The sequence below is a fragment of the Panicum virgatum genome, chromosome 1K (assembly GCF_016808335.1).
Source record: "Panicum virgatum strain AP13 chromosome 1K, P.virgatum_v5, whole genome shotgun sequence".
Classification (NCBI taxonomy): domain Eukaryota; kingdom Viridiplantae; phylum Streptophyta; class Magnoliopsida; order Poales; family Poaceae; genus Panicum; species Panicum virgatum.
In genome coordinates, this window is record NC_053136.1 from 27,011,114 (window position 1) to 27,022,836 (window position 11,723).

An 11,723-nucleotide genomic window follows, 5' to 3' on the forward strand; every position below is an offset into this window, starting at 1 on the left:
TCCTCTCCTGGACGTACGGCCTCATCAGCCGGAACCAGGATAAACCCGGTGTTATTGTGTTTCTTCTTGCATCAACCATCTGGAGACCAGGATACGCAGCATATTCACTAGTTGGTGCTAGACCGCGAGGTCCGGACGCCGACAATAGCCTTAGCCCAAGCAAAACTACCTTTCTCAAAATCTCTCTTTACAGCAATTAGTTCTCACCCTGCCCAAAGCACACAAATGTAAGACTGATGCACTGCATCTCTCCTGCATTCCACTTTTAACTGTGGACAAGTCGGCACCTCTTGTCCCCGTTGCCGCCCTTCACCAGCCACCGGATTACGGGTCACCTACCTGCTGCGTTTCAAACCCTTTAATTTACGCGGCGCGCTCACCAGACAATTTTGGGTCCAAGTAATCTAGTACGGTAATCCTCCTCAAATCAAGTAATGTTTTCCTTTTTTTCTAAAAGGAACGAGGAAACAGACTAACTAGCCAGAGCCAGCCCCAGCCTGTGGCCGCCACACCTTCCCATGCTTCACACTACAGTAACTGGCACGGAATGGCCGGCCACGTCTACCGATTTTCTTCGCCGTGACCTTCAAACCAAAGCACCAGGAACAAGAAGAAAAGCCGGACGGCTCCCTTTGACATCAGATTGCGCCCACACATCATCATCCCCTAAACCCAAGCGTTTGACCTGCAAAAGGCAGCCTTGGCTGACACGATCACTACCAGCTCTATATAAATAAACACACCTCACCTAATGGAGAGCACTTGTTACGAGCACAAACCGACCCTAATCGCCTAACTAGTTACCTTGCCTAATTAGAAGCACCCAGCACTCGCAGAAAAACCGCAGCTGATCCTGATCCTGATATTGATGGAGCATCAGAAGTCGAAATCCATGGAGATGGACAGCGCCATGTGGCAGCCGTCCGCGCGGCTGCAGACCGCCGGCAGCGACGAGCTGGGGCAGTCCTGCCGGGTGTACTGCCCCGCCACGGGGAGGGTGCCGTTCGAGTGGGAGGACGAGCCGGGGAAGCCCAAGGGCTCCGCCAGGATGGACGTCGTCCCGCCGCTGTGCCCCTCGCCGGCCATGCAGAGCGCGCGGATCGCCGGCCGGCGCGACCGGAGCTGCAAGGGCAAGCAGAGTGACGGGGCGGCGGCGGGCTTCGAGGGCTGCATCCCGCTGAGGTTCCACCTGGCCCGGGCGGTGAAGAGGTGGGTGTGAACAAGTCCAGACTCCAAAGAGCCTTCTCATCGTGGAATTAGATGTGTACATGTGTAATAATACTGTAGTAGAACGATACATATGCTGAAAGCTTGCAACAGGTGTAAAGCATGTAATGAAACTTTTAAGGCTTGTTATGTACATGTATCAACCAGTTTGGGAGATAACATTCAGATTATCCCAAAGTTGATTTTTTTTTCCACCTTTACAAAATTTGCAAGCAAATGGATACCAGGAATGCACGGTAAAACTGTAACGTTTGCAATAATTCTGAAAGAATTTTGACTAAGATTTGGCGACGCAGTCACCTTCATAGGGTCCGGATTGTTCGTTTCCGCTTCAAGATTGCAAATTGCAACTTATCTATATGACCCACCCAACTTGCAAGTTGCAACAAACATGGCTCGTTTGCAGCAGATTTAGCTTGTGCGGAAGACAACGATTCCAAGTTTCCAACATCTGCTTTTTTTTAATAAAGTGGTGTGCTTACATTTTGAGAGTAATTACGCTTTATGCTGTTAAAAGTAAAAAAAATAAAAATAAGCCGAATTGTCAAAGAGGATTTAATACCATCCACATTTAAATAGCAATGCAAACAATGAAACGTCCAGGCAGACTAGTTATGAAAGCATGGCTGAGGTCTATCTAGCATCGCTTTAACCAGGAGAACTAAGGGAAACAAACATACTATGTTCTCTCTTGTGAAACCCTTACGTTTCAATCAGACAGCAGCACATGTGCAAAGTGTTTGCCGAGCAAAGAAGACAGCAACCACTTTAGTATCAAGATGACAACATCAGCATTTCCCTAAACACAACATTAAAAAAACACTTTACCAGTTTACCTGCAATTCACATTTCATACCTTCCATCTGGACAATTCATGGTCATTTCGCAGAACTTAGACGTGAAACAACCATTGCAGCATAAATCAATATAACAAAAATCTAGCACACATAAGCAACTAGTCCTATCACACCCTCCAACCATAAACTGCTAAATCTGCCAAGGTTATCCTGGATCAAATGCAACAGTATACACTTCCATTTTTACCAGAGTTGTTCTACATAGTATTGATAGAACTGGCCCTTAAGATTCCAGCTAGAGCTCAGCAAAATCTTGGGACACTGCTGCATTCACGACCATTACCAATAATTTCATTGCAAAGCATACAAGTAGCATAAGTTGTTTCGCTTGGTAATCCATGTGGTGCATGTCTGATGTCCTGAAACAAGTGCTAAGAAACAAACACAAATGTAAGCATAGGAAACCGAGAAACAAAGGACTGCACAATCATTGCTTGGGGCTCACCAATTGCATGGAGAAAGCCAGAAACATCATGTAAAGTTGTAAAGCCATAGTTTCAAAATGAGCCACCAAATTCTGTTTCCTGGAATGCCGACAGAACAAACGATGACCAAAGAAAGGATAATGCAGAACAGGATCAGTCTACATAGTTTGGCAAAGTAACTGGCCATCAAGGTTATACATGCCCAGAAGTAGTTCATCTCCAACACGGTCCAGTAACAGTGTAACTGCAACCCGACATCAACACATCTTTGCAATGGCACATGATCCTGTAATAAAACATTAAAAAACAGTTGATATCATGCAGGAAATAGCCAACATGTTAGCTGGCAAAAATACTAAGCCCTAATCATTTTTTATAACAAAACATAAACACAGACTACTGCTGCGCGCACGGCTGCAGCTACCACGTGGTTGCGGCAGCCATTCGGCAAAGCAGCGGTGGCAGCCGCAGCAGCAGCCCGGCAGCTGAACAGTGTGAATAACAGTCAAGTCTTCATAACAGTATTATTGTCATTATTAGGTGTCATAGGGATTGGCGATAGTCCAACAAGTCCCTGAAAGAGAAATTTCAATGCCGATGGGCAAAGAGAACCTGAAAAACTAGGTGGTTCACTTTTAAGGCCCAATGCGCGTAGCACATATAACTTTAACATAAGGTACAATATGAAATGGTCCAGGAATAAATATGCAACGCTCCCACAGAGAAAAAACATGTACCTAGATACCCCATCACCATACCAGCATTCTTGAAATAGAAATAAAATTATGCACATTCTATCCCTAAAGCAGCAACCCAGATAAACTTATAAGTGCATTCACAAAGGTCACATCCCAAAAACAGCATCAAGAACATGTGAGATGTGAAAATACAATGCCCTTAGCTTGAGCGGGTAAAGATTATGAAAGACCAACAAAAGAATAACAAATCCTAGAGAACTCCCATGTACCTTCAATCAGTTGTGCAGTGGATTTATGTATAAAACTAGTTTGGATTGATTAATATTCAAAATGATCTGGATTGAGCCAAATCCAAGAAAATCAACGCTAGATGTTCATCAGATCCATATCTAAATCCAAGCATACACAATAAAACAAACTTTTTGGGAGGAAAACCATTGATGTGCATTAGCTTATATATTCTCTTTATTCATCCTATAAGGGACGGATTGAATTAGGCTAGGACCACCCGTCCTCGCGCCCCCCGCTGACATGCACACAACCCAGTTCACCAACTAAATTGTACCCAGAAAACACAACTCTGTAAAGATCAACGCTTCCAAACACTCCTGCCTCCAATCCAACAGCCCTGGATCGTTGGCTTCAACGCGTTGAAGCGGAATCGCGTTGAGCCCGCGCGTCGCCCGCCCCTCTGCCCCCCGCGCCCCGCGTTCGATTTCCTACCAAAAGTAGTGGCGCTTCTTCTTCCTCCCGGCGGGATCCCGCGCGCCGGCTTCCAATTCCAGCGCCCACCTCCGCGGCTCCGCCTCGCCCGCAGCCGGCCCCTACGCCGCCTCCGGCCGTCGCGAACCGCACCCTGCACCAAGTCCGGCCGTGGCCTCCACCCGTGGCCGCCTACGCCTGCGCCTCCTCCGCCCGTGGCCGCGGCGGCCTCCGGGTCCGACGCGGCCGCCTCCTGCGCCGGCCTGAAGCCTCGGGCCTCGCCCGTGGCCGTGGCCGGCCGTGGCCGCGGCCGCCTCCGGGTCCGCCTCCGGGTCCGACGCGTCGCGGAAGGAGGGGGACGGCGACACGAGCGCCGGGGAGCCGTGAAGGAGGGGCGGAACGAGGCGCTGGCGAGGGAGGGGCACGGCCGCGAGCAGGTTCGTCCGCCGATGCCGTGGCCCGCAGGCGGGCTCGGCCGCCGCTGCCGGCACGCGCGCGGGTTCGGCCGCCGCCGCCAGCACGCGCGCAGGCGCAGGATCCGACTACCACTCAAAAGGAGGTGCACCCATCAAACGCCCTGAAGAGAGCTGAAGGTGAGTAGATGGGACTTGCTCGATTTCACCTGCAGCGATGTTTTTTTTTTTACTGGATCTGCAGCGATGCTGATTAACTCCGCCTATGCTGACGGGAAGACTCTCTCTCCTGAGTCGTCTCAGCATAGCCGGTCCCAAGCCCGGATAAAGGAAGAGGGTTGCGTTAGGTTTTGGCAAACCAGCATAAAAATAGCCACTCTAATGGATTTGAAACCCACAAGAAACTCGTTGGGGCGTAACCTCTCTTAGCGACGCGCTACATCGGAACCCGGGTGTGGTGATAAATGGGCAAGGGCCGGGTCGCCATCCCCCCAAGGACGCGTCGTATCATGACCTGGGTACGATGATAAGTGAGCAAGGGTCGGGTCGTCACCTGAATGGCGCGCTACATCTACGCCCGGGTGTAGTGAAAAATGAGCAAGGGTCTTCACACTTCCCTCGACGGGTGCGAAGGGTAAGGAAGCTAGCCGAGCCAATTAAGATTCGTATAGGTAGCTAGCCGAGCCAATTAAGATTCGTATAGGTAGCTAGAACGTAGGGTCCCTAACGGGTAAGTTGCGAGAGCTAGTTGATGTAGCAATTAGGAGGCGTGTAAATATTCTATGCGTTCAGGAGACTAGATGGATACGACGGCTCGGCTTCACCCATTATGACGTCTACATAATAGCCTCAATAGGTCACGCCGCAAGTTACGTTCCCCCAACGGGCACCTTGCTGACGGGACAAGAGAAGACCTCCTTTCGTCAGAGAGTCAGCAGGGCATGGAAGCATATCGGGGGAAAGATTCGTAACCACTATAGCCATTTGAGTACTCTGCACAGTAGGCTGCGCAGTACGTTGGGCCCACTTATCGGGGCCCCAACGTTCTATGTATCCGCACCCCTTGATCTATAAAAGGGGGGCGCCCGCTAGAAGAAAGGTCAGGCTGGGTGAAAGCCAAGACCCGGCGGAGGATAGGTTCATACACAACCAAGAACAATACTTCTTCTAGTGGACGTAGGGTATTACGCTCCGGCGGCCCGATCCACTCTAAATCGTGTGTTCTTGTGTGCTTGTCTCAAAGCTAGATCAGCCCAATCGCCAAAGTACTTCCCCGAGTCCTCCCTCACTGGGAATAGGCGGGTGCGCTCCGCCACCCGGCTGTGGGTACCCTAGAAATCCCACGACATTTGGCGCCGTCCGTGGGGAATCAGGCACTGGCTGGATCTTCAGGCTTCTGGGGCTGTGTTCATCCTCTGCAACGGCGAACGAGAAGATGAAGGAAGGTAGGGCGTCACCCACGCCACATGCCGTGGCACTAGGGCACCAACGCCCACAGTGCGGCGGCGCACGGCAGCGGCGTCTGTTGTGCGTCGCCACTGCGATACCTCAGAGCCGACGCAGCAACGCACAGCGGAGGCGCCGCTGGGCGCTGCTACACCTACGTCGACTCAAGGTTTTCTCTCAAGCAACGGCCATGCTTCCTCTGCGGCGGTATGGCGTCGGCTCAAGGCTTTCTCTCAATATGGAGCCTGGAGTCGACGGCCATCCCGGAGGAAGTTGACCGTGTCGTCGTGTCGTCTCCGGCACCGCCCAAGGTTCTTGGTGCTGCTACAGACAGGATCCCGCCACCAGGCGCGGGGGCTCCTGGCGCTAGCACCAAGGACAAGCCGGCGAGCGACCGCCCTTCTCCACGCTCCGTGCTCGTCCATACGAGCAACCAATCTCGTGCTGCGCCGCGACGGAAGTCCAGATTCTGCCGCAGCGAGCGGCAGGCGGGCTGGCTACCGGTGGCAGACGACGACGGCAGGGGGCCTCTCCCATTCAAAGCCAAAGAATTCGTCTCATGCTACTTAAGCATATGACAGCTCTTAGGCAAGGAGTGGCCGCCCGAGCTCCCGAGGTGATGCTGGATGATGCAGTTCAGGCTCATCCAGGGCGCCTTCGCCTCCGACGACTATAAAGAATCCAAGAGAAGCGGTACCGCTTCCAACCAAAGAAGAACATATTGTATAGCATGCAGCCGTAGGTTACTCCTAAGAAAGGACTAAGAGAGTTCCTCCTTTGTAATAACGTGGCGCCTACATGTGAGTCCAGAGCGGTCAAGGCCTGACCTTGTAAACCCGACCTCTGGCCCTATCACACAAACAGGCAAAAAGCGGTCCGGAGCGGTAGAGGTCCGACCTCGTAATCCCGACCTCTGATGTATACCGTGACAACCACAATAATAAAGGGGATTTTCTTTCTCAGTTTTACCTAGGCTCCACCTTGATTACATTTATTCGCTTTGGTTTAACTATTCTTTCCTCTTAAACGGAGTCTTCCTTTGTTACTAACAATCCAAGTTGCTGGCTTGTAGCCAGGTGGGGACACCCCTTCTAGCTGGAAGGCAGTTCGGACCCCTAAAGACCTGCTCCGGAGAAGTAGTACTCGTATCCTGGGGTAGAGAAGCTCCGCGTAGCTTAGCCTGGTAATGTACCCTAAGTTTACGTACTTCACTACTCTGTTACAAGTACTCTAGTAACCGAGACTGCTGTCTTTAGAGGTCCCGGGCTCCCTTCTAGTATAAGGCTTGGTTTCTCGCACCTTACTCTCAGGTCTGGTGACATATTTCATCGCATCGTCAGCAACGACTCAAGTCCACTCCGGTGGCCCGCTCCGGCGGAGACCGCTCGCCACGGTCGCTCCAAGTCCACTCCGATGGCCCGCTCCGGCGGAGACCGCTCGCCACGGTCGCTACAAGTCCACTCCGGTGGCCCGCTCCGGCGGAGACCGCTCGCCACGGTCGCTCCAAGTCCACTCCGGTGGCCCGCCCCGGCGGAGACCGCTCGCCACGGTCGCTCCAAGTCCACTCCGGTGGCCCGCCCCGGCGGAGACCGCTCGCCATGGTCGCTCCAAGTCCACTCCGGTGGCCCGCTCCGGCGGAGACCGCTCGCCACGGTCGGCAAGAGCCAGGTCCGGGAAGTAGTGCTTGCTCCCTGAGCGATCCGAAGTCTGTATAGCCGCTTAGCTTGGTTCCGTACCCTAAGCCTACACCTTCGTCGCCCTGTGGAGAGCACTCTAGTACCTAAACTTGGCAACAGGTGTACCGGCCTCAGGGGTCCAGGACGCCCGCTCTCTCCATGAGCACATCAACGCAATCAAGTTGCGTAGAAACACATCACGGTAGTGGCCCCACCCGCGGGTTCGTACCTCTCCCGAGGTGGGCCCGGGGGCCACTGTCGGTACCCCAGGACTGGGGTACCCCCTCTTGCTGTGTCTAGGCAAGGGCCTTGTAGTTATCCTTGACTACGTCCAAACAGCCGGACCCCTGCGGTCCGGAGTCCTGTTCTCCTGACGACGGTCCCGGACCTGTCTCACGGCTGGGAAAGGTCCAGGAACACCGTGTCCCGGAAGAGGCAGGCGCTCAGCCTGAACAGCCGGGGCCCCGGACCTCCCGTGGAGTCCGGACCCCCGCGGAAGTCCTGGACCCCTCATGGGGTCCCGGACCCCCTGAATAGTAACCGGACCCGTCTCCCGGGGGAAGGAATCGGCACCCCTCCCCGGGGGGGTCCGGAGCCGACACGTGTCTACAAGCACAGACGTACACAAGGTCGCTTGGTCTCCATACTAAGCCTCACCCACCACTGCATTCATTGTGGTAGGTGGACGTCCGCATTGATGTGGCAGAAGCCGAGGCGATTCTTTGATCAGGGGGCACTATTGATCGCGTATTACCAAGGTGCAGAGTGGAGCTGCTGGCGCCGCCCGCGCCGCGCCTGTCAGTCTGCCCAGGTAGATGGATACGACGGCTCGGCTTCACCCATTATGACGTCTACATAATAGCCTCAACAGGTCACGCCGCAAGCTACGTTCCCCCAACGGGCACCTTGCTGACGGGACAAGAGAAGACCTCCTTTCGTCAGAGAGTCAGCAGGGCATGGAAGCATATCGGGGGAAAGATTCGTAACCACTATAGCCATTTGAGTACTCTGCGCAGTAGGCTGCGCAGTACGTTGGGCCCACTTGTCGGGGCCCCAACGTCCTATGTATCCGCACCCCTTGATCTATAAAAGGGGGGCGCCCGCTAGAAGAAAGGTCAGGCTGGGTGAAAGCCAAGACCCGGCGGAGGATAGGTTCATACACAACCAAGAACAATACTTCTTCTAGTGGACGTAGGGTATTACGCTCCGGCGGCCCGAACCACTCTAAATCATGTGTTCTTGTGTGCTTGTCTCAAAGCTAGATCAGCCCAATCGCCAAAGTACTTCCCCGAGTCCTCCCTCACTGGGAATAGGCGGGTGCGCTCCGCCACCAGGCTGTGGGTACCCTAGAAATCCCACGACACTGCGGTATGCTTGGAAGGGATTCGGCAAAAGCAGAAGCTACAACATGTATTGTTTTGTGTACGTTTGAAATTTACTCGTGGCGTTAGCACGGGCACCTTACTAGTTCCATTGTAGTTGGTCTTATACATATTCCACAAACCAGAAGTAAGCTATGATTTCTTCCCCCCAACTTTGACTGCCGAAGTGAACACTTCCTCAAGCAATCAACAAGAAAACAAAAATGGTGCAGAACCTTTAAGAGATCCGTCAGGGAACCAGCTAGGATAGGAAGGATTTGGATGGAAATTCACAGGATTGAGTTTAAATTTAAGCTAAAAACTAGAACAATACAGAAACAAGATATGTAGAAACAAAAGAGATCAAATAGACTACCGGCTAGACAGGAGGATTTAGGATAAAATTAAACCCTGAAAATTCCTGGGGCAATCCTCTTAATCCAAACAGGGGATGCACGTTTTCCAAAATTATTGAAAAAGAACAGAAGGCACCAAGAAAAATTGTGAAGAACACTAGATAGATAATGTCTATATAAGCCAAAGCACCAACTCTACTTATATCACTATCATCCCAGGACTATATATTCTACATCATTAGTTCCTCTGTAGTCTCTACAATCTATACAAGTGTCCTCATACTTATAGAACTGATCGGTAGATAATCAATCCAGATCAGTAAGCAACTCAATAAGCCCATCTATCAGTTTTAAACCTTTCCACACCTTCCATCTTTCAATAATTGTGATCATCTAGTATTATTGATACTCATTAACCATATCAGACAGGCTAATTTGATGCCAAACAGCACGATATTTTGGCCATCCACGAACTTGCCTGACACTGTCAATTGGGTATTGTGCACTCAGTGTAGCTCAGCTAGCCATAACACAGTAATCCATAGTTTCAATAGCTATATTCACCAGATTCCAATACACAATCAAGACAACCATTAGGGCACAAAACAATTAAATCCCAGATATCATCCAGGGAGCAGATGCCCAAGTTTGCCATACGTACAAGCATATTCCAAAACAGAAAATCACAATCACGATTTTCAAAAAAAAATCACAATCACTTCCTAGTTCCTAGATTGGAAATCCCCCAATCAATTCAACGCGAAATTCTACAAACAATAAAACCATGACTTACGTTTTTCAACAGGGTGCAAAATCGAGTGGCAATAGCTAGTCAATTAAATGCTAATTGGAATAATTCTAACTATCAACATAGGGACATGGAGAGAATCAGACCTTTCCTCAGCGGTTCCGCTCTGGCGGCAGGGGCCGGTTGAACCCGCCGCGGCGATTCATGTACTGGCGCGGCTGCCGCTTGGTGACGACGCGCACGCCACTGACGTCGGCGTCGGGAACGTGCTTCCCCTTGGTGGAGTCGAACCCGACGGGGATGCCCATCATCTTCATCATCTCGAGCTCCTCCGCATCCACGTCCCCGTCACCCACCGCTGCGACCGCCGCCGGGTCCCCTCCGCCCTTGGGTGGCGCGGGAGGATCGACGGACTTCTTGTCCTCCCTGTGATGCTGGTCTGCGTCGGCAGGGGACGCGTCCCGGCGGCGCTTGTGGCGACCGGCGTCAGGGGAGGGGGACGAGCGGCCTCGGTGGGAATGGGAGTGGCGGCGGTGGGAGCGGTCCCGGTCTGCTGACGGGGAGCGGGACCGGGAGCGCTTCCGCTCGCGGTCGCGGCGGCGGTCGCGGTCGCGATCCCTATCCCGGACCCGATCCCTGTCCCTGTCCCTGTCGCGATCCCGGTCGCGATGGCGGTCGAGGTCACGGTCCTTTTCACGGTCGCGGTCGCGAGGCTTCTCCTTGTCGCGGCGGCGGTCGGACATTTCGCCGGCGAGGAGGGGTGGGTAGGGGAGGGGAGGAGAGGAGACGAGGTAGGGTTTGCTGGTTTCTCAGGGCTTTGGGGCCAGGTTTTATTTTTTCTCTTTTTGAGCGTGTTTGGGGCCAGGTATTTTCGAGCTTCGAAAAGTTATTTGGGCCAAAGTATATCGGCGTGTTTGGAAGACTTTCGCTCTTAACTCTTCAAGCTCCTCTCCATAAACTTTTTGCTAAGAAGATGTTTGGAAGAACTCAGCTCCACCAAAAAAAACTCCATTTTATGAAAAAAAATATCCAATCAGGTCAACTAGCTTCACTTTACTCCACCAAAAATTGACTCCACTGGAACTTTTTTGTGGAGCTCGTCAAAAGGTGCCCCACCAATTCCTGGAGCTGGTGGAGTTGGGGAAATTATCCGCTATGACATTAGTTAGTGAAAAATAATGTTTCGACATCTTCTTTCCCCCTCGATATCCTACGTCTTGTCCTGCCATGCCACCACCCCCAAAATCTCGCCTCCGCCGCCATGCAGGTCCGGCTGCTGCCCTGGAGTTCCGCCGCGCCCCTAGAGGTTCCGCCCCGTCGCCGCTGTAGTAGAACCGCCCAAATTAAACTGGTTTAAGTGCGCTAACTATCATTCTAATGGTTAATCAAGTTACCACGCACTTAAAACGGTGTAATCCGGTCGTTTGTCGGGTTAAGGATCGAAAAACACTAGAAGTCTCGCACGAAGACGAGCTCAGATGATTACAAGCAGACAAAAATTATTAAATTTAATTTACAAAGCAGAGCTTTACAAAATGAGTTTTAAACAAATTATCCGAGTTCAACATGGGGCGGAATTCAAATATAAGTTTAGTTTGAAAGCAACGATAACTACGAAGGCGTGAGGATGTCACATCGAGCCCACCGGTGTGAATCCTGGTTAGCTCCAATCAGCAACAAATACCTGAAAACAGGATAACAACAAACCCTGAGTATACTAATACTCAACAAGACTTACCCGACTATGGTATATACTTAGCCGACTCCTAGACATGCAGCCTTTTGGCTCTGGGGTTTGTTTTGCTGAAAAGCTA

General features: G+C 51.9%; 1 protein-coding gene across 3 annotated transcripts; it reads right to left on the minus strand.

Annotated features, from left to right (window-relative positions):
* Positions 1-1,911: 1,911 nt before the first annotated feature.
* Positions 1,912-10,751, minus strand: LOC120700382 (U4/U6.U5 small nuclear ribonucleoprotein 27 kDa protein). Of its 3 annotated transcripts, none has more exons than XM_039984601.1 (4): positions 10,056-10,751; positions 2,708-2,795; positions 2,530-2,608; positions 1,912-2,455 (listed from the first exon to the last, which is right to left on the minus strand). In XM_039984601.1, exon 1 carries the CDS (start codon positions 10,650-10,652, stop codon positions 10,062-10,064), a length of 591 nt encoding a protein of 196 aa, XP_039840535.1. In that variant the 5' UTR covers positions 10,653-10,751; the 3' UTR covers positions 1,912-2,455; positions 2,530-2,608; positions 2,708-2,795; positions 10,056-10,061. The 3 variants fall into 3 exon arrangements, with proteins under 3 accessions (XP_039840535.1, XP_039840545.1, XP_039840530.1); XM_039984611.1 differs by having other exon boundaries at positions 2,694-2,795; XM_039984596.1 differs by having other exon boundaries at positions 1,919-2,455; positions 2,530-2,795; positions 10,056-10,748.
* Between the last annotated feature and the right edge of the window lie 972 nt (positions 10,752-11,723).